General features: G+C 39.5%; 1 protein-coding gene across 2 annotated transcripts in view; it reads right to left on the bottom strand.

The window, feature by feature from the left end:
• Positions 1 to 7689: 7689 nt before the first annotated feature.
• The window catches only part of tmem132e (transmembrane protein 132E), a 381952-nt gene continuing 366654 nt past the window's right edge, over positions 7690 to 22987 (bottom strand). For both annotated transcript variants that reach the window (XM_028595737.1, XM_028595736.1), the window contains exons 8-9: positions 16805 to 16999; positions 7690 to 12126 (exon numbers count right to left, since the gene is read on the bottom strand). In XM_028595737.1, coding sequence (XP_028451538.1) covers positions 11056 to 12126; positions 16805 to 16999 — 1266 coding nt within the window. In that variant the 3' untranslated portion in view covers positions 7690 to 11055. The remainder of the gene's footprint in view (positions 12127 to 16804; positions 17000 to 22987) is intronic.

Raw genomic sequence — 22987 nt, 5'->3', positions numbered from 1 at the left:
TGGATGGGTCAAACCAACACTGAACTTTCACCCCGGAGGCCGCTGTTCGTGTCCCGTGTAAAAGCAAAAGTTAACGTTGACTTATTTAAAAAGTTAATTAACTTAACATTCTATTTTCTTCCTTAAACTTGGCGACCCAGGTAAGATAATGCATGAAAATGTGTGCATTACTTTTCATAAGATACATACAAACTGTTGTTCACGTTGATCAGGGTAAGGAAGTTGGAAAGTATTGAGAGACGGACTAACAAACTGTTAGATTTGGTGTTTCCATGGGATTTGTTGACAATAACAGAAATGTATAGTATTGCCATCCATAGAACCACAAACAAAACTCCATTCATCTCACTGTATTTGGTTGGAGGCAGAAATCGTAGAGATATTCTAGGCCAGATGTACGTACATTTGCGAACGTAGCGTTATCAGCGCCATGGCCAACCCGCAGAAAGCGCACGCTGTGATACTTCAGCTTACGTCGTATTTACCAAAGCTGCAGTTCATCGGGTAAACAGCGCCTTTCTCCACCCACTATACCGTAAATTGCGCTGTAGCAAAGCGTTAAGTACTGGTGCTATGATACGGCTGCGTGCAGACTGCGATATTTCCACTGCTGATGCTATGACTGTTTGAAATGATCCCGATGCCAATATTTGTAATGTAGCGAGGAGTTTAACAACTGCTGGAATGGAATGTGAACGCTGAGTCGGAGATTCAATGTCATCTTCAATTTCTTCCAGTAATTGTTTTAGTGATCCTTGTGGCAAAAATCCTTTCAGCTCGTCTCCTTGGCCTGTGTCTTCGTCTTGCTCGGATTACTGCTGCCATTTCACCAGGAGGCGTATGCGAGGAAACCCGCTTCCAGGTTTACACCTGCTTTTAAGAGGCGGGGAATTTTCACCGCAAAATAGAGACGCGCTTTCACGGGCGGTTTTTGTACATACTGCGGAATACATAATTAGGCGCACTTTACGCTTCTCCTCCCATCTCTTTATGGGAAACTCCCACTTTCCCCTTGACCCTCCCGTGAATGCATATGCATGACACGCTAAAGTACAATTTGCCATTTTCAGTTCCCGCGACAGGCAGTCTACGCTTTTAATATTTTAATATTTAATATAGTCTACGCTGTTGGTACGTACCTCGCCATGCTTTTACGTGCACGTTGCGAAACAAATACGCCTGAAGTGGGCGCAAAAGCATTAGTACATCTGGCCCTCTGTATCTCAAAACACATCACCATTGATCATAGTGTTGACCATTTTTGTGAGAGTGATCTTCGCTATACTCAAGAAGTTGAAGAAGTGTTGAACTGTACTTTTTTTGGCATATCAACTTTCCCTCAACTTATCTGTCTACTTCTATTTCAGGTAGTGCATTCTTAGCTTATCTCTCCAGAGAAGGAACTTACACGGATATATATGGAAAAACAGCACAGCTAGAGCAAGAATGTTGCCAATCTCAACAAGAGTTGAAGCCCTCACCTAAAATGCAACATGTCTTGTCTCAGCATTGCATGCTGGTCTATGGAGGCAGCTGTCAGTGTGAAGCTGTTATCTCTGCCTCTCCTATGATAGATCTCTCCCTGTATGATTGCTGAACGACTGTAAAAATGGTAAGCCTAAAAAGAAACCTCTCTCTTTGATTCGGAGGGGCTGATGCCAAAACCTGACATTTATAGTTTATGTTTTATATAGTTAAAGATATTTCTGCTGTCAGGCTTCATTGTAGCTGCTCTGGAAATATCCTGACAGGAGATCACAGTCTCCATGACTGGCCTGTAAAATATAAACATTACAAAAAATAAAAATGGGAACGGAAATGTAAGCTGCATCACCACCAGCTGCTTTGCGTGTTTTTCCCCACTTTTGGTTTCAGCATTTTATGTAAAAAATGTCAATGAATTAAAGCCCAGGCATTACTTAATTGCATCTATGCACTTTGTTTTGACACATACAGGTTTTGTCAAGCAGTGTGGCTCCTCCTTAGTAGTTTGATGTGATGAAAACTGGTTTTGGAGGAGCCCCACTGCAGTGACCCGATAAGGCATAAATGGTATGTATGCTCACAGAGGGCCTGCGGATTAATTCACTCGGAGTCACCCCTGCACTCCACATCAAAACAAATAACCACTGAGCTGAATGTATTCCAGTGCTGAAATGCCACTAACATACGGCATCAGAAAAATTATATGTTAAACCAGTGAAGTCCTGTTATTACCATAGGTGGACTCATACTGTTTGTCTGAATGTCAAATGTCTAATTAAATGGATGACCACTAGTATAAGTACAAAATGACATGAATGTATGCTGCAAGTACTGTATATTTTTCCATAAGAGGGCAACACAAGCCTGTCACAGACTGTGGTGAGCTGGTTTGACCAGTTGCGGGACCAGAAACACAATCTAAGGCAAAGATCTTCAACAGGGGGTCCGGGGCCCCTAATGGAATTTCTCAGAAGTAGGAATCTGTATCTGTGCTGAAACCAGTGCGAAATATATTATTAATGCATTTCTTTTCTTAGTGAAAATCAACTACTGCATGTTTTGTTCTTTTTCGAGTGTGCAATTTACTGACAATGTAAAATGAACTAATTATAAATGTTAAAGGTCCAATATGTAATACTGACAGCTGGCGTTTAAAATGGTTACTGCAGTCCAAATTAAAAATACTGAAAAGAGTCGTCTCCCCGGTCCCTCCTCCCCAGCGTCGAAGTTCACGGGAGTTGCCAGGTTGAGAAAGACAACCCAACGTCACACAATGTCACTGTTAGCTTGATGCTAGTCTCGCATTGCCAGACATTACTCCGCAGCGCAGCGGAGTTGCTAGATGCGGCTATGTTGACGGTTATAAAAGCCTGTGCTCTCGTGGAGCTTTGTGCCCGACTGACAGCCACCTTTTCTCCGCTTAACGTCAATGCGGTCGTCTGTACCCAGGACACAGTCACTGTCTGTCAGCTACGCCCGCTCAACAGAAGCGGGGGAACAATTTCGGGAGAGGGGACACTGTCGGTACTACTACTTCCAGACCCACTATACAGCTTGTCTATACACTGTACAGTCAGTACATTACACTTTATGGTTACATACCAGTTTCTAAGAAAGTGAGAATCATCGAATGTGCAATTTACTGACAATGTAAAATGAACTAATTCTAAATGTTAAAAGTCCAATATGTAATACTGATAGCTGGCGTTTAAAATAGTTACTGCAGTCCAAATTCTAAAAACTGAAAAGAGTTGTCTCCCCGGTAGTGTTGACAAACTGACCGAAGAGCCGGTTAATTAACCTGAGTCGTGTCACTGAACCGGGAGAATCGAGTTCCATACGTCAATGAACCCCTGTTTTTTTTACCTCATTAGCGCCTCCACTGGCGTGGTGGTAGAATCAATCAGGAAATGGACTACCTTGAGCACTATGGAGGAAATATTTATTCATAATTCAAATTGAAAGTCCAAAGAGAAATTGAAAGTCCAAAGGGAAAACAAAGCGAGATCAAATTAAAAATATTATTATTTTTTAAATTTTCCATTTGGCTTTGGCTTTTGAATTTAATATTTGGCTTTTGAATTTCAATTTATCATTGGCTTTTAATTTTCATTTAATATTTGGCTTTTGAATTTCAATTTAACATTGGATTTTAATTTTCATTTAATATTTGGCTTTTGAATTTCAATTTAACATTGGATTTTAATTTTCATTTGGCTTTTGAATTTCAATTTAACATTGGATTTTAATTTTCATTTAATATTTGGCTTTTGAATTTCAATTTAACATTGGATTTTCATTTTCATTTAATATTTGGCTTTTGAATTTCAATTTAACATTGGATTTTAATTTTCATTTAATATTTGGCTTTTGAATTTCAATTTAACATTGGATTTTAATTTTCATTTAATATTTGGCTTTTGAATTTCAATTTAACATTGGATTTTAATTTTCATTTAATATTTGGCTTTTGAATTTCAATTTAACATTGGATTTTAATTTTCATTTTATATTTGGCTTTTGAATTTCAATTTAACATTGGATTTAAATTTTCATTTGGCTTTTGAATTTCAATTTAACATTGGATTTTAATTTTCATTTAATATTTGGCTTTTGAATTTCAATTTAACATTGGATTTTAATTTTCATTTGGCTTTTGAATTTCAATTTAACATTGGATTTTAATTTTCATTTAATATTTGGCTTTTGAATTTCCATTTAACATTGCCTTTTCATTTGGACTTGACACATGTCAATGTAAATGAGGAGGCGTGGCCCAAAGGCTGGTGGGAGGGTCTGAAACCAAAGGGGTGCAGAGGCCCCTTATGAGCAGCAGGGGGAGCTTACTGCTGAGAAGCACACTGTTAAGCATCTGTCTGCAGATTCACCACTAGGCTGGGTCTTGTATCACATGATAGAAGATGATGATGTAAGCTAAACACAAACCACATTTCATGCTACAACCGTGAAGTTTTCATGTAGTTACTATAATTGGCCCGTGTTAGTGAGGACTAGATTAGGACTGGATTTAAAACTGATTCTGGTTCCCAATTTTGCCCCAGGTGTGTCTGTTTAAAACAGGACTCCGACAACTTCTCTCTTTTGATGTTATATTTAATTAAGCAACAGTAGAAACATGGGTGTGGGTAGCTCTGCTTACGTGTGTTTGTGTGTGGTCAGATTTCGAGGACTCACACACACACACATACACACACACACATAATCTCAACCGGATAGTCATCGTCCGAACTGCGACCTCTCCTTTCTCTCACTTTTTTCTCCGGGTGGTGCGCGCGGTGTGAGGTGCGTGTCCGCGCTATTCTCCAACATTAAAATTAAAATCCAATGTTAAATTGAAATTCAAAAGCCAAATGTTAAATGAAAATTAAAATCCAATGTTAAATTGAAATTCAAAAGCCAAATATTAAATTCAATGAGATTCAATGAAATTCAAAAGCCAAAGCCAAATGGAAAATTTAAAAAATAATAATATTTTTAATTTGATCTCGCTTTGTTTTCCCTTTGGACTTTCAATTTCTCTTTGGACTTTCAATTTGAATTATGAATAAATATTTCCTCCATAGAGCACCACAATTGGGCCGAACGAGTTGTTAAAGAGCTGCAGATTGGAGACCGCGCCCCACGCTACTGAACGAGACCGAATGTAACCGTGCAACAGCTCGAGTCAATTGTAATTAAGCGGTGTCTTGGTTCTTGGCATGTTTGAGTTATTAACCAAGCCTTGTTTCTGGTGCATCTTAGAGGATTGTGTTCATGTCAATTCACACATTAGCAATGGGGAAGTACATCACATACAAATACACGTCATGTTATCTTGGTAGTTATGTTAAGTTAAATGTTAGAGAAGTGAATGTTGCAACCGGGCGTCTAGGTTCTCGGCAAGTTTGAGTTATCAACCTATCCCAGAAGCCTTTATGTCTCGTGCATCTTAGAATTGTGTTCATGGAAATTCATAGGCTACATTACCAAGGGGAAAGTATTATGTCACATACAAATACACTCAATGCTATCTTGGTAGTTATTTTAAATTAAATGTTAGAAGGGAATGTTGCTACATGGTAGGTAGGCTGTCACGAGGAGACCGCGCACCAGGCTACCGAATGTAACCGTGGCCAGTGCGTGAGTCTAGTGTCGGTCAGTATGAGTGTATAAATAGTATGTCAGCCTATTTCAGAGACATGGAGAGCAGGACATTTGCAATTTGAGGCTACTTGTCTTGGAGCGACTATGGCGGGGGAAGTAAATGCGCAATTTACTCATGGTTTTACCTCGTCTCTGGTTATGCAACCATTTAGACAGATAGCGGTTTTTTTTTGGGGGGGTGGGGGGGGTGGCGGGTAGAATGAATCTATGTCCGTTGATCCCAGTCATTTGTTTGCGGCTACCATGGCTGCAGCGCGCTGGATTTTCATTTTTACATCATCATACATGTTATATCTGGCAAACCGGTCCGGCGGTCAAAATAGGCATTTGATATCAACAAACAGGCCGTAACAAAAACAGACCTTTCGTCACGGAATGTAAATTTCAAAGCAGAAAAATACTGGTTCCTTAATATCTGATGACACCTTGTGGTCATTTATTGATTAAATACAGTAAATGTCATTAAATCATCATGGGTTATACTGTATTATCTGAAATTACTTAGTAGAAATCTGTGTTTGTGCTTAAACCAGTGTTACAGATATTATCCATGCATTTCTTTCTTAGTGAAAACAGCTACTGTATGTTTTGTTCCTTTCCAATTTCCAGACAATGTTAAATGAACAAATTCTAATTGTTAAAAATGTGCATGGTTGCATTGAGACCTTTACATATTACACGTGGAGGGTGTGTAGATACACTATGATTGCAGGGTAGGAGGAGTTTATTTTTATTTTAGATTTCCAAGACAAGAGATGCAGCGATAAGCAGCAGTTTATTACAGCACTGTAACAGTCCTGTGCTGTATGGAGGAGGTTTAAAGTAGGCTGCTACAGTGTTGAGGTCACTGCTCATAGAGCACAGACCCCCTGCACTTACTCTTGCACATACAAATGGATACAATTTGGCAGCTGCTTTCAGGCTGGGCTGTATGAAAATGTGTTTCATCTTTGTAAAAGGTCTTAAAAATCCATTACAGGATTTTTTATTATACTGATAAAGACAAAAGTATCTTGATTGAGAGAATGATGAGCAATACTTGTCATTTCATTTTAATTTGTATATCACTGATATGACAAACGTTTGTCTGATTAATATAGACTTACACAGTTTGTTTCAGTAAAACTGATTATGGCCCAGATAATAACTCTCTACATTTAAAAAAAAAAATTGTTATTACCTGGTTTTAACCACATATGTAGCCTACCAGTTTTGGATGTATTGGGCTGAAATCTGGTCAACAGAAGAAGCAGCTGATAATATTTTGGTAGGAATCCAGATTTCTGTTTTTCCAGACATAACTATGAGTGTGAAGACCTTTTCTTTGCCACCGGCTATCAGATGTAAGCATATGTACCAGTTTTGGATGTATTGGGCTGAAATCTGGTCAACAGAAGAAGCATCTGATAATATTTTGGTAGGAATCCAGATTTCTGTTTTTCCAGACATAACTATGAGTGTGAAGACCTTTTCTTTGCCACCGGCTATCAGATGTAAGCATCTGTCTCAGTTCCATGAACCCACCAACTCTCCCCTATTGACTGTGTGGCCCACCTGAGTTCAAAAGGCTTTGATCTCAGCTGCCCAAATGAAGTGAACTAAAGGAGTAAACACTCCAGACTTCAAGTAAACAGCTCCAAGTATGGATTTTATAGATGAGAGGTGCTAGATGAGTAGACGTGCGGTACAGTAGATGTATACACCCGTCTCTCAGCAGGATCTTTTTGCTGCTGCCGGTATTGCCAATGAATATGATGAGAGGGTGATCAGACTCGGCCCAGCGAGGGGTGAACAGCAGTGATCCATGTGCTTCAAACATTATAGAACTTATGGTGTTAGATGAATAGTTAGAATAAAAAAAAATGACATACTCTTGTGTAATTAACCTCCTCCAATGAGCCAAACTCCTTCAAAGTCAGTGTCCACATTGAAACTACTGAGGCTGAACTTCTAAAAAAAATAAACCTTGCTGACATACAGACAAAAAACTCTTGTGTAGTCTTCAACACTGGTAGGTGAAGTAAAAATGACACAATGTCATTTGTGTATTGCATTTTCTTTAGTACTTTACATATAACGGGAAAATACAAGGGTTTATTTTCAAGAGAATACAGGAAATTGAACAGTGCTCTGTACATTAACATATTATCGTGAGTGTTGTGGTTACTTGGCACAGCCGACTGAGCTGTGTACATCGTGCACAGTTTTCCATGGGGGCAGCAGAAAGGTACAATTCAAGATATTCAATTACATATTGTAAAAAGATAAGTTTCTATTAGCAGCTTGAAGACAATACAAAATTAGCAATATGTGCACCGTCACCAAAGCAGCATTACAAAAAAGAACATTTTAAAATGCACAGAGGAAGGGGAAGTAGAATGTTAAAATTCTGTGAAAAATAAAAATGTTTTTGACACGTATCACGTAATGGGCAACATATTTACATACTATGTAAATAAATCAATGGAAAATACTGAAAAACCCAATGGAAACTGTGTAAAGCTGCTATTAGATACTTTATCTGTTATAGTAGTGTCACCAGATTGACCACATTAACACTAAACAGCCAGGTTTACATTATAATCCTACATTCATCCTGAGAAACACTTTTAGCTGGCTGCTGCTTCTCTAAATTTCATGGCAAATCATGTTGATGCTGTGGCTGACGGGCTTGGACTGTCAAAAATAATATCTTCTCTTTAGATGTTAACACAGATTGAATATTATTATACATTAGAATCAAGTCATTTTTCATTTCAACCACATGGAACATAGAGAGGGCATGCAGTAAACCAAATCCTTAAAGTCCCAATCCAGGATCAAATGTGGGTCTATATACATGTAGAATATTGAATGAAGGTATGGTTTACTGATGGAAAATAATCTCATTGCAACTTTCAGATAAATTCAAAATTAAAGCTTGTTTTGCTCCAGTATTTACAATGTTGCTGTAAGCAAACCAGATCCATCTTCAGGTCACATTTAACACTTGTGTTTAGCTGTCACGTATGGCCAGTTAATAGACAAGGAGCTCAGGAAACAAATCTTTAAAGTAAATACAAAATGTGTTCTAATTCAATGTTTTTGTCCCATATAAAGCTGTTTTGTTGTATAACAGCGCTGCCTCAAGGAGAACAATTCTGGATTGGGTCTTTAATAGGGTTGAGGGGGCTGAAAAAAAGGTAGGATGGCAATAAAATGTTGTACATGTTGAGTGACATATGGAGCTTAGGCTCATTATCAACACAGAGGGAGCATGTAACATTAGTTTTCTGTCAGTTAACATAAAAGAAAAACCCAAGCCCTTAGATGCAGTACAGAATTAAAAGGAAAGTGACAAGGAAACTACATTTTATTACATGGTTGCTTCATTAGTCCTGAAAATAACTTGTATGTGAGATCACAGCGTGAATAACAACAACCTTCAAAAGTAATCTCCAATCACCCACTTAAAGCACACACTACACTAACGGGGCAACTGCAATTAAAAACACTATTAGGTCTGCTGTTATCATGCTCTCAGTTACTATGTGTCTGGCTGCCTTTTGGTTGAAATCTTACTTGAGATATTTTAGGCTCTTTTAAAACCCGCCAGATCTTTCCCCTTTCTGCTTTAGGGTAGTTTAAAACCTATGTCAACAAACATTTAAATGCTCAACACAGCAATTAACACTTGGTGCACAACAAAACCTGCAAATAACATCCACCGGCTGTCCTGTTTTCAATCACTTTGATTTGTCAATGAAGCCAATCAGCATCCTGAGATACTTTTACACGTTGTCACAACCACACCCATGGCATCCAAACAGCTCTTCTGCCAGTAGCAACACAACTGATTTCTCTGCTGCTAGTCTCTTGCCTCGTCCATATAATTCAGACAAAGCACATTTGTTACTTCCAAATGTGAGTTCACTGGAATCGATTGAAAAAAATAGGGACTACATACATAGTAGAGTGTGTTTTACAAACAGCATGACAACATGAGATGGCCATGATTTAAATGATGGAGCAAAATCAATATTTGTTCAGTAATCTTTTTTTTCTGGGTGAATGACATTTCCTGGAGAGTTTAGAGGATCTTGTGTTTAGTGAGAATGTTTCCAACAAGTACATTACAAATTTTGTTTTACTTTCCCAAAGGCCAGAGGGCAGCCGCACTTGACGAAGAGAAATAAATCATCAAAAGATTAGATCTATTACAGTTCTGATGCATAGCAAGTCCCCATGTTCACAACAGTAAATGTGATAAATTGTGTGATTTGTTAAAAAGCTACAGCTCTGTCATGACATTTCCGAGGGTAACCTTCTAATCACCACAAGACTATACAAGTTTCGAGACTCTTCTAGCGCCGAGTGAGAAACTTGTTTAACGTTCGTGCGGGAGGGGGAGCGACTCTGGCTTGATACGGTATGTACACTAGAGAGAAATGTCTGCATGTGTGTAGGCCTCACATGGCATACTGTACGTGTAATGCATAACATATTTACTTTAGTAATGTGTATGAATAATTATATAATTACAATAAAAACATTTACAAATTTGCTGATTGTGCCTCAAGATCCCTTTCCATGCAAAGAACGTTAGAGATCCTCGTAAAACACACGCTCTTTTCTAATTTGACCTCATGCTCGAGATCAGCTGTATTTTACATCTCACTACACCGTCTCTAGCTGTATGGAGAAAACAGGGAGTCTGCGCTGAAGTGAACTGTCACCATTTTTATAAGGCATTAGATTTGTTTAGGACCAGGAGGACTAGTAGTAGGGCACTGCTTTTGATTACCTATGAAATGTAGAAAAATTTAAGGAATGAACATGAGTACAAATCATGAGAGTGCTGCACCAAGAACAACAATGGAGAAAGTTTCGCCATTAAAAGAAAGCTTTTCCTACTTTGGCAAAAACAAATTGATTTTTTAACATAGCCTTCATGAATGTCTTTGACAGTTATTTGTTCATCAAAGGCATCTTTGTTTGGAGTAGGTACAGTACTGCAGAGTCCCACTGAGCCAGCAAAAACACAGCCAATACCAAACCTCTTCTACATTCCTGTCCACATCAGGCTTTCTATAGAATCAAATCCTGAAAATAAGAGAGGAGCAGCTCTCACATCTGGCCATGGCTCAGCTTTCCAGTGAAACATGTTTCCTATATAGCCAAGATTTACAGATTTCTCGAGTGATTGAGATCCTCTGGTTAAGTCTTTGGCTTCCTTGCATTCTCTTCTGTGTGAGCGTGTATGAGATTACAGCACTGTGCAAACTAAATGGAACACACCCTAACCAAAACAACAGTTGGCCTTTTAGTCTGTGAAAAATGATCTTTCACTTAGGTGAAAAAGAGAAAAATAGAAAGGAACGTTTCTTTAGAAAGCTGAGAGTTGTGCTTCACGCTGCACCTCTTATCTCAGGCTATTTCTTTTATTCTGCGCATGTAATCATGCAGTTCCTCTGGGTCTTGAAAGCCCATATCCTGGCAAACCCACTGAATGTCCTCTTCATCTGCTATGGGGATGGCGTTATAGGGCAGCTCTTCTGTTGGAAGGGTGGTAAAGGTGGTAAACTTGACTCTTTTGCGCTTGGAGGTGGGTGAACTGGCCTCCTCGCCATTCTCCTTTGTAGAGCCCCCAGAGCTGCCGTCACCCTGCCCATGTACCTGGCTTTGAACGCTAGTCTGGGAACTGCCACTGCTGTGGTGGTCCCCATGGCAGCAAGTCTGTACGCCCTCCAAAGGGTTACTGGGACTTTCTACCTGCTGTGGTGACAGCTCACACTGGGCCCTCAGTGGCTGGCCATTTCCTAGGAACACCCAGTGGTGGGAATGGTCCATGTTGGCCTGACCCTCGGGCGGGATCCGCTTATGACGGTATTTAAGCACGAAGACGATGCAGTTGATGAGAAAGACTAAGATGGCCAGACAGAAGACTCCCAGTAGAGCATACATGCCAATCTCAAGGTCGGTCATGTTACGAGGTGAATGCACAAAGTCGTCTTCCTCCTCTTCATCACTCTCAGTTGGTCGCTCCTGGTTGCTAATGGTGGGGAAATTGGTGTAATCAATGGGAACACTGGCAGGCTGCTCATTAGATGTCTCATAAATTCTTCCACTGATGTTCGGATCAATGATTGGACGCCTGGTGACGGGCGCCAGCTCTATCTCGCCTTCGGTTGTTGCCTCTTCCTCAGAATCTTCCTCAGGGCCAAAGCGGACCTTGACATAAACTGCAGCAGATGCGATGACGCTTTTGCGTTTGGTCTTCTGGCAGGCCTCACAGATGGTCATCTCTAAACGCACCAACTCGCCAGATCCCTCACCTTCTGCCACCACCACAGGCCAACGTTGCTGTGGCTCCTGGGATACTGACACCACTCTGTCATCCAGTGTGGAGGCATTGATATTGTAGTCTTTGGGATCAAAGTAAGTCAGAGTGGCGGCTGTGTTGTCACTGAAAAGCATCCAGACCGACAAACTGGCCTCCTATCAGACAAAAAGAGAAAAATAGAGTTTAGATTAGATTTTTCATATTGGCGATATTCTGGGTTATTTTATGGATTGTATAGGATAGGCAAAATAAGCATTGGACTTCAGCGTATTCCTTTCTTTTGGTTACTGACTGGGTGAAATTCCAGGTATCCCCTAAATATTGAGGAATCTCTACTCCTGCATCATCAAGAGTGACAAGACTGAGGTTGAACATCACTGCCTGTTATGCAAACAGCACCGAACAGGACCGCAAGGCCCTGCACAGAGTGGTTTGTTCAGCTAAACATAGGATAGGCGGTGCTCTACTCTGCCTGAAGGATATTTAAAGGCTCTGCAAGAAAGAATGCTAGGAGAATCATTGAAGATCCAAACCACCAAGGTAACAGCCTTTTCTATTTGTTGCGGTCGCGAAGAATGTACCTGATACACCAGGGGGAGCTTCTACCCTTAGGCCACTGGGATCTTAAATTAGGACAATGCGTAAGACTACACACATACACATATATATTTATTATTATTATTACTGTTTTAATGCATAAATTGTAAGAACTGACAGGATTACATTTCACTGGAACTGTATTTTGTATGATTTTACGTTACAAATAAATCGATTCAATTATATTGTGTGAAATTGATTGGTGTAAACATGTATGCACATTTTTTTGTCAGCTGCATATTCACACAAATTATTATGTTCTACTTTGTATAACGTACAGTACAACCAAAATAAACTAAACTGTTCATACAATTTTCTTTAAAGGGGAAGGCAATGAAAAATTGACATTTTTGACCAACTTTGTGGGCTGATACTTTATTCATACAGTTAAAATGATGATGGTTAATGGTTTTGCCAAGCCTAAATTGCTCCCTTGGTTTTGATAGAAACAGAAAATCCAATTAATGTGTTTGCTAAATTGTGTCTGCTCAAAAAACTGATGGAGAAAATGATGCGCACTAAGGACAAACAGGTTCAACTGGACCGAGTTTCAGAGGTCTACCAGTAATGGTACAACACAGGCTTACCATGAGACCTCAAGGGCTTTTAATAGTGTAAGATGAAAAACAAATGTTGGGCAGGAAACTGATGAATAGAGTGAAGGAAAGGTACGAAAGGTGATAACAATACAATTCGTCCCCCATTCAGAAAAGTTACATATAGCTGCTTGACAATTTCTGCAAGTAAAAAAAGAGTCACTGCCTTGTGTTTATATCTCTCCAAAGAATGGTTCAGATCCCATTCTTTCAACGTGATTTGAATATTTGTTCCCAACTGAGTCTTTGAAGTTCTGGACTTGCTCCAATCCCCAAATCTCCAGAGCGTTTGTGAACATCCGCACTGCCCTGTGCTCAGAACAAGCCTTGACAAGCACACAGGCGGCCTGCCTCTGATGTGCACACCAGCAAACCACTTTCAAGCATGGAGGAGGAAGGGGATGGCAGGAGTGACTGCGTTGTCCTGAAGGCTACAACACAGCTCCGCTCTGCAGCACAGACAGATAAGGCACACAGCAGTCCAGTCTCCAGTCCAGTCTCTTTGTCTTTGTTGTGTGTGAGCTTCTCATTTAGCATTTTCTATCACTCTTCACTGTCTATGCTCCCATATGGAGAAACCGGATAAAATAAATTCCTGCACAGTGGTTACCTGGCAACATTCACCTGCGGCAGAGTAAATCGCAACACTGGTATCCATGTAATCAAGGCTGCGTTTGACACTCCCCTTTGTTCACAGCTTGCTTAAACATCAGCAACCAACCAGTAAGGAAAGCTGACATAAAACAGAGTCAGACAGTTTTAGGTTCCTTTTTTGTGTTGCAAAGGGCAGATACACACCCAGCCTTTACAGGGCAAAAAATCCCTCTGGTCCAGTTTGGGAGCAGGCTACTATGTTGCGACGATATTCCACTGAGAGCCAAATATCATCGCAGCATGAAAGCATCCTTTGATATGGATGATTTAAATAATACATTGCATTCTGCATATCTGTTTTATGAGCTGACTTTGCTACGAATAAGCTGATATATGGGGAAAAGGCAATGAGTGGGTGTTTCGACACTGACAAAACAATTGGCACATGTTTTTCTATGCCGATCCATGAAAATGTATGTATGTAGTAGAGGAGATGATTTCGTTGAGTCTTGGGCAAAGTTTTACTAAAAAGAGAAAAGAGCTGTCAATAGTAAAGCCATGTCGATATTACTTTATGCATCTAGCTTACCAAACCATGGGCCCACAATTTCCACAATGAATGTAATCTGTGCTTTGTATTAGGATTAAGTTTCCTATCTTTGATTTCCCCATTTGCTATGATTTGTGCTTCATGACATCAGGGAATATATGTGGATGTAAACTGAACATAAACAGCTTGGATTATAAAATATGCATATGCAGAAAATATTATCCTGAGATATTTGCATCAATTTGCGATGTAATATGACTATCCAGTTTCACAGATACCATATTAAGTAGCTCATTTAAGCAGCAACAGTGAAGAAATCATAGCAACAAAAATGGTCCATGTTGAACCGTCAAGTACTGAAACCTTTTATCTCTGAAAGGCTCGAACTTTGTCAAGTGGAAAAGAGACTAATGCAAAGAGACCTTGATTGTTCAACTGTCCCCATCCATAGTTTATGGGTTTCATTCATTTCTAGAGTAATAGAGGACATTTAGAAAGTTTTCCTGTGAATCAGAAACAAATGGCTTGAAATAGCTCCAGTACTCCTCTGAGAGCTTTGCCGGCAGAGGAATTGGCTGCCTTTTATGGCCTGGCCTTGGAGAGCACTTAGGACAATACATTACAATAATTAAATTTCAAGGTGGCCAAGAAGCGGAAAGCAAGAAAAATTGGAATTTAATGCTTACTTCTCTCTCCTCTCTCACTGATGCCTGATGTGGTTGTCGTTGCATTTTTAGCAACTTGCAGGCCAATGAAAGGGCAAAGTAGGAAAAAGCACACACACACACACACACACACACACACACACACACACACACACACACACACACACACACACACACACACACACACACACACACACACACACACACACACACACACACACACACACACACACACACACACACACACACACACACACACACACACTTCTCTCTAGGTGAAGCAGGGCTGCCAATTAATTCCTTGCAGAGAATTGCAGAGATCCTTACTTCTGAGAGACAGTGGCAAAGAAAAAGCACAGTCTCTCCTTCTTTTCACACCCAGACATCTTTTCGCTTCTCACTTGAGCAATAAAATCAATTATGGGAAATGCATTTGGACGTATTAGAAGTATTTTGTCATGCTTGGCTAATAAAAAGGTCGTAATAAAACAGCACCAAGGATACTTATTAGTTCACTGCAGCTGCCTTTATCTGGTGTCCTTGCTAACAATGCTGTCTGGAGCTTAAAAGATTTAGCTCGGAAATAATTTTATGACTTGGAAGTGAAGCTAGTGCCTGCTTGTTGATATAGAGCCACTGAGGGGATTTGCAAATAAACTTTATTTTACCACTCTGGAGACAGAAATAAGGAAACACACTGAGTACTTAGTGTAAGTAAGGCAAAATAAGCTACAATACTACTGTATATGTACACACTACTGCATTTAGCAATTGGTTCATTGCCAAATTTAAATGTACAGTATATGGAGGTCAATGGTATTACATTCAGACCTTAAGTAGGGTGTGTATTTATCCCTCTCAGAAGTTTCAATCCAAATCTACATACATACAGTAGTCTATGATCCGATACGAAGCAATACTGATACATGTGCACAATACCATACTGTGATTCATTTAATATTGATCCAGCTGAGATTTAAAAGATTTTGACATTTTGTTTCAAGTCCTAAATCAGAATAAACATAGTATATGGACTGGATTTAAATAGCGCTTTTCTGGTCTTAGCGACCACCCAAAGCACTTTACAACACAAGCCAGCATTCTCACACACACACACACACACACACACACACACACACACACACACACACACACACACACACACACACACACACTCTGATGGCTGTGCAAATCAATTTAGGGTTCAGTATCTGCCCACACTGATGGCTGTGCAATTCAATTTGGGGTTCAGTTTCAGTATATGCCCACACTGCGACATAGGACCAGGGATTGAACCACAAACCTTCTGATTAGTGGCAACCGCTCTACCTCTTGAGCCACAGCGCCACGTGAACATGCAGTGACACATTAGGTAACATTTTAGCTAGTCTCCACTATGGACAGATTTTGCAGTGAAATAGGGCAGACTAAGTTTCAGTGGCAGTATCATCCATCTAAATTTGTGCTTTGAAAGTAGCACTAGCACTTGTTACATACCTCAGGTAGACTGCTGGTACTTTCCCATCAGCGCACACGCAGCATTCATAAATGTGTAGCAAGGGTTGTGGTGCCACCTGCATATTTTTTGCGTTTTGCAGACCAAAATGCACTGTATTTGATGTATTTGTGATGTATTTGTATATGTATTTGACAAAGATTATATATTATTATATTATATATATTATATATGATATGGTTGTGTACAAATGTAGCTGTATCTGATACACTTCAGTTAATCGTTACACCACTAACATGAAGCAGCTACTGAACATAAGTGAAACACTGACTGGGTGTATAACTGGTCATTTCTGTGCACTGTGTGATAAGTTACCTGCTTGGGAGCAGTGAGCGTCTGGATGCCGGTTGCCTTGGCCACCATGGTGTGGCTGTTGCCGGGGCTGGGCTGCAGCGATAGGGTCAGGCCTGAGATGCCGTGAACACGCATCTCTGTGATGGAAACCTTGTCGTCTGTGACGGAGAACGCAGACTCTCCTAATGCTGCATCCACTGCGAGCGGAGACTCCACCTGTGGAGAAAAGATGCTCTTTTATTGTTTCTCCACATGACGGAGGGACATCATTCAACAGCTTTATTGTTTTCCTGAAGCTCATAAAGCCCATGACAAGCCAATTTTGGATTAAAGTGCTTTGTGCTGTTGTTTGTTCCAGCGCATCACGGATCCATATGTCAATGCCTCTCTGTCTGTCATAGTGAAAAAACAAACAAAAAACCCAGTTGAGATGGAATCCATCAGCAACCAGACAACCAGTACAATCTGAAGCAGCCCCCAAACACTTTCAAAGTGACAGTTAGCCGAAACACTTGTGCCCATCTATGTGTCACAACATGAAATAACAAGACGATTTGAAGCCAGTCTCGCTTCTTCTGGTAATCCCAGTCTTTTTGAAAGGCCTCTGCACCCGGTACTTTGAGCACTTTTAAAAGATCATCATTTCACTTTACAGTTGCAACCAGAGGTCACGAGGGACTTAAACAAAGTAAAGAGCCATTCAGCGAAGCAGTGGCCTTGTCCTCAGAGTCAGACGGGGAAATCTTTTCCCCCTTCATCTCAAGCATTTTCCAACTCTAGCTGGTGTCAAATGAAGCATGCTATGCTAGAGCAGTGAAGGGTTTGCTTCCCCAATCATCGTCAACTGAAACCTTGAAACAGCAAGCCAACCACATCACCTATACACAAGTTCTGCTTCCAAACATTATTTAGAAACCTTACATTTCATGTGACATGATGCTCACGTTTTGAAAATCTGGAAGAATGCTATTAATTTAATTCTAATCAATTCAGGAAACATTTTAAATTTGTAACAGCATCTCCATTTGGTCCACTATGTAAGAATCATTTGTTTCCACCCCCATCTCTTGATTACAGTGCTTCAGTGATTTATATTCAGATGGTATTTTTGGAAGTTTTACCAATGTGTCATCATTGCATGGATTATCTGCAAACCATTTCTTTAGGTACCTTCAACGTCGTCACTTTGTTTCAAAGAGTTTCCCTAATTTCCCCTCCTTACCTCCCCAACAACCGTGGGAAGGATTGCTTAACTTTAAGCCACAACGAAGAGGGATTATCTCAGAAATATATAATCGCACACAAACTCTAAAACAAAGACTGCTTGGGAGGGAGAACTGGGACTTACTTTCTCTTACAGTGGAAGTCTGCAAACCCTCCTTCAGTCTCACAGTGGCTCAAAGATGTTATGTTTTTCTTGAAACTTGAGAAAATTAAGTACACGATGAGAGGTGACACTGATAAGTTTTTTCGTATATGGCAGCCTTTTCTATCATATTACGCAGACTTACAAGTCTTACCAGACTAAGATCTGTTATATTTTGTATGTATGCATGTTATTCCAACTAAGCCAGAGTGGGGTGGGGTGGGTGAGTTGTGTGCCTTATTTTATTTATTTACTCTTTGTTTCTTTTTCCTGACCTTTTATGTATAATTTTTTTCTGTTTAACTGTACAAAAAGTTTAGTTTCAAAACTTGATTCTGATCTCAATAAAATATGTTATAAAAAAATAAAAATACTTTATACTGTATGTGGTGCCTTGCTGTGACAGAAACCCAGTTGCTATGACTGCATCTCTCCCTGCGTGACTTCTACATCATTTGTCGTCCAATGTCCACCCCCCCCTCCCCTTGCCACATAATCTGGTGCAATAATTTATAGTGTCTTCTGGTGCAATGTAATTTGTCATGTAAAGGCTTGAGTCAAATCATCTGTGGAAACAGATGCATCTGCAGGTGTCTGGTTTTATTAATTTGGTCTCCATACATAATTTCTGCTGTGCTCAAAATCGTAAACCTAATAATCTAATGAAAACACGCACACATGCACATACGCAATACTACACACACACACACAGAGTGCAGCTGACTGCCAATCTCTTTTTATCAGAGCTCCTTGCTCTCCGTTCTTTAGTAAGTGAGGTCTATATGACCGATAGTTAAACTACAATTGGTAACAGAAGAAATTAAATACAACTGACTGGCAGCACACACTGTGGAGCACATACTATTTATCTATTGTATGTCAGAGATCTTAATGCAATTCAGTGCTATTTGTTTTAAGGCTTTAGTTGTTCTTAAGCAAATATTCTGCTCTGTTATTCTAGTCTTTTCTAATTTTTTTCCGGAGCTTTCAACAGCATCTCATGGTCCTTATCAGCGATAGTTTTCTCCTCCAAACTATTTGCCTATAATTCTTGACACATTGTATCTGTAATAAAATATTCTACACTCGAGATTCACTCCCTAGCTTTTTTTTTTTTTTTTGGAGCTTTTGACTGCATCTTTTTCTGGGAGCTCTATCAAAATGTATATTCTTCACTTCAGAATTAGATCCTCACCTTCAGTAGAACCTTCACTCTTTATTCTCAGTGTTATGGTATGTGTTACAACATGATAGCTCAGACTAATTCGATGGCTCAATGACTGTTGTCAACCTGTGTTGCACAGCTACAAGAATGGTATAATTCTCCTTGCTAATGTCCTCTTAGCCTCCAGAGGTTAATGGTTGGAAACAATTAAGGAGTGGTGTCGGCTGAGAGAAAGCTTCTCTGTAGCGTGTTTGAATGCGTCTCCACTACAGCCCCTCCACATCCCTTCCCTTGACATTTTGCTTTATATACTGTATATCTACACAACACATTGTGCGTATTGCTGTTTATGCGCTGCATTTATATCACAGCAAAGTGTTATAAAGTTAAAGAATTGCGCAAAATTGTATAAAGGAATAGAAAGTAATCCTCCACACTGGTAAATGCTTCAGGGCAAAAAAATAAGGAGGAAAAAAAACTTTCATGCAGCAACAAAATTCTGAAGTCAGGTTCCACTTGTATATGCATATTGCTCGGATGTAATGGATTAATGTGCCAGAAAGGAGTGTTATGGTTTACTGGGCATCACACATAAACACGCACGCACGCACACACGCACACGCGCGCAATTGATTTTCTGCTATTTCACGTTCCATTCCACTGTGGCTTATATTTTCACAGGCCAATTAAAGTGACTAAAAAGAAAAGCTAGTACTATTAAAATCAATATGTACAAATGTCAAAACACGATTCAAAAATACACCACATTGTACACATTGATTGTCTAAAAACTTGTAATCAGAAACTAATCTTGTTTGGGATATGATCCTGAATAGAAACATATATTGTGTAGGCATTTACTCCTGAGCTGTCATGTATCCAATTTCAGATATATTTAAGAAAACTCACTTGGTCACTACAGATCGGGTGCTGCAGTGCAAATTTGGTATCAATGCTTGAACCTTCTCCAGTCATTGCTATTTGTGTTGCCTGAGTTGACAAACACATAGACCCTCAAACAGCACATAATAGTTTTCTATAGATTCTTTACCCTAAATGTACCTGAATTGTTAACATGTTTTCCAAACATTTTAGAAACATAATAGAAACATCGAATTATAATTATATTTAAATAAAAATAAGTATTCTAGTTTTAATCGATAAGCAGCCAAGCACACATTATGGGACAAAAGTGGAACCCAGTGATATTTATAGATATATTGGCTCATAGCAGTTACCACCCACAGTTGCCAAAATACAAAAAGAGGCTTGAATATGAAGGGGAAAAAAACATTAGAAGTGAACAGAATGATTCATGATGCATTCCTTCAGCAGGTGCACATCTTTATATGAGATGCAAGATTTCTGTAAAGTTCCTTCAGCCGCCAAGAATTCTTCATTGACTGAGCCATAGTGCTGTTCCTGGAAACAGTGATGTTAAAAATGAACATATTTGCAACTATTACTATTGTATAATTCGTAACTGCGCACATACTGGGCAAGAACATATGTTTTCTGTTAGGAGCAGCTGATCTGGACTGGTATTTAGTTACAAATGAGTTTTTATTGTTTGAAGCTAAAAATAGTTCAATTGTAGGATATGACTGATGTTACTGAAAGTTTAGGTATTCAAATATGGGGTAAAGCTATTAAAAATCGGGACAAATATAAGTTGAAGACATTCAGTCTATAGCACAGAAAGATTAGTCGGTGAGACTCCATAGTTTAAAATAATGATCCAGCTATGGTCAGTTTATCATCTGTTCTATTGGCACTGATGCAGTCTTCTGTTTTTAAAATACAGTAATACTTGGGGGAGAGAACGGATGGCACTTACAGAAAGAAATTAAGCTTCAAACTAGTTTTTGTCACATTAAAAATGAAAACCCAGGAGGAAAGATTTTCTCCCAGACTGTTACCAATTTGCGATGTTTTTGATGTATTCCAGGGTGTATTTGCTGATAAAGTGCTGCAATTTGGTCTTTCATTTTCCCTCAGATTGTCTCATTTTCTTTTACCACAGTTACTGATTTCCTAAGTTTCCCATAATGCCTTTGGAAAACCCCAACAGTACGTTCTGGGCATGTGTAGGTGGAGGGAGTATTAGTGATTCTGACAACATCAGTAACTACCTATTCACTGTATTGTTGTATTTAGTTTAATTTCCAAATTGCCACCTGCACCACGCAGACACCATGACCAAACTGTAGGAGTTGCTAGTGTAGAAACATGTTCCCTCACAGGCTTCCTACCTGAAAACTTTGCTAATTCTGCCAACTCACCAATGCTTTTTTAAAAGAAATGTTTTTACATTTTACATTTATCCATGTCAATGTGACTGCTGCTTTACTGCGCTTTAAAAAAAGAAAGAGCATAATGTTACATTTATCAAGTCAATTTCAATAACTTGAATCTTGTGGCAGGGTTTCTTTACAATCCTAATTTGGACAGGGACAAATACGAAAACCCTGAGAGGCAAGTGAGAAAAACTAAAATTCTGGTGATCCATTTTCTAAGATGGATCTAAATTGTTTTCTCTCCAGTGTCTTTGACTTAATAACGGATGGAAAAACAGGTTTGCCAGGATAATCTTATACAAGTTCCATAAAAACATCATCTGTGAAACAGGTGGGGAAAAAAACTTGGAACTTGGAAGGGTTATCCTGACACAACCTGTTCCTAATTCATAAACACAGGAAAGAAAACAATTCAAATGGATCACCAGATTGTTTTGTCACTTGCCTCTCAAGGCTTCTGTGGACAAAATTGGTGAAAGAAAAGAATATTCTTAAACTCAGTCTGACCCTTTTACTTCGAAAACACTTTCTCCCCCTCAGATTATGAGAGTTAATTAACATATGAAAAGCCAGCACCTCCCGGCTGAAAGTAAACAGAGCTATTTTGATTAAAAAGAAATGTGACAATGTGGGATGAATATTGATTCATAGCTACACTAAGTAATGAATGATGAATGTGTTCCATGTCTGCATTTCTGTCTGCCAGCAAGGAGAGGTCAGCTGTAGTTGTGTAGCTCCTTCCAGCCCAGCTCCCAGTTGAATTTGTCATCTGTGCTGCAGGCAGGGGAGGTGAAGTGAAGCATGAAAGTAGTTACAATTTACATGTTCTTCAACTACAGTAGGAGCCCCTCTATCAGTCTCTGTTGTAGCTCTGCACGGCCTCATGTTGGTGGCATTCACAGGAAGCCGCGGCACTATTTCACTGATGCTTAAGTCAGACAGAAGATCAATGATGAGTCCAAGCAGCAGATTGACACTGACCAGCAGAGTTTCTTCACTAAACATTGGGGAGCACCCACTCATGCTAGTGCATATTACTTGCATCACACTACGTTATCTTCTCCCTATTTCACTCTATGCTTCTCTTCTCAAACCTTGCATTCAATAAATCATACTTCTACGGTTCAGCGCAACAGAACGTCAGTGGAAGATTTATTCATGCAAGGTGCAGATTTCATTGGTACATTGCGCTGTTTCCTGTAGCAGAAACACAGAAAGCAAGTAACCTCACACATCTACAGAAACTTACATGGCCCATTTTGAAGTGAACACCACTCAAAATAGATCTTGAAAATAATTTTTAACAGATAACAACTTTTTCTTTCACTGGAAAGCCCTATTTCACCATAGGTGCTAATGCATGGGTCTGCAGAAGG

Source organism: Perca flavescens, chromosome 13 (genome assembly GCF_004354835.1).
Source record: "Perca flavescens isolate YP-PL-M2 chromosome 13, PFLA_1.0, whole genome shotgun sequence".
In the NCBI taxonomy this organism is placed as follows: domain Eukaryota; kingdom Metazoa; phylum Chordata; class Actinopteri; order Perciformes; family Percidae; genus Perca; species Perca flavescens.
This window is presented reverse-complemented; position numbering and strand designations above follow the sequence as displayed.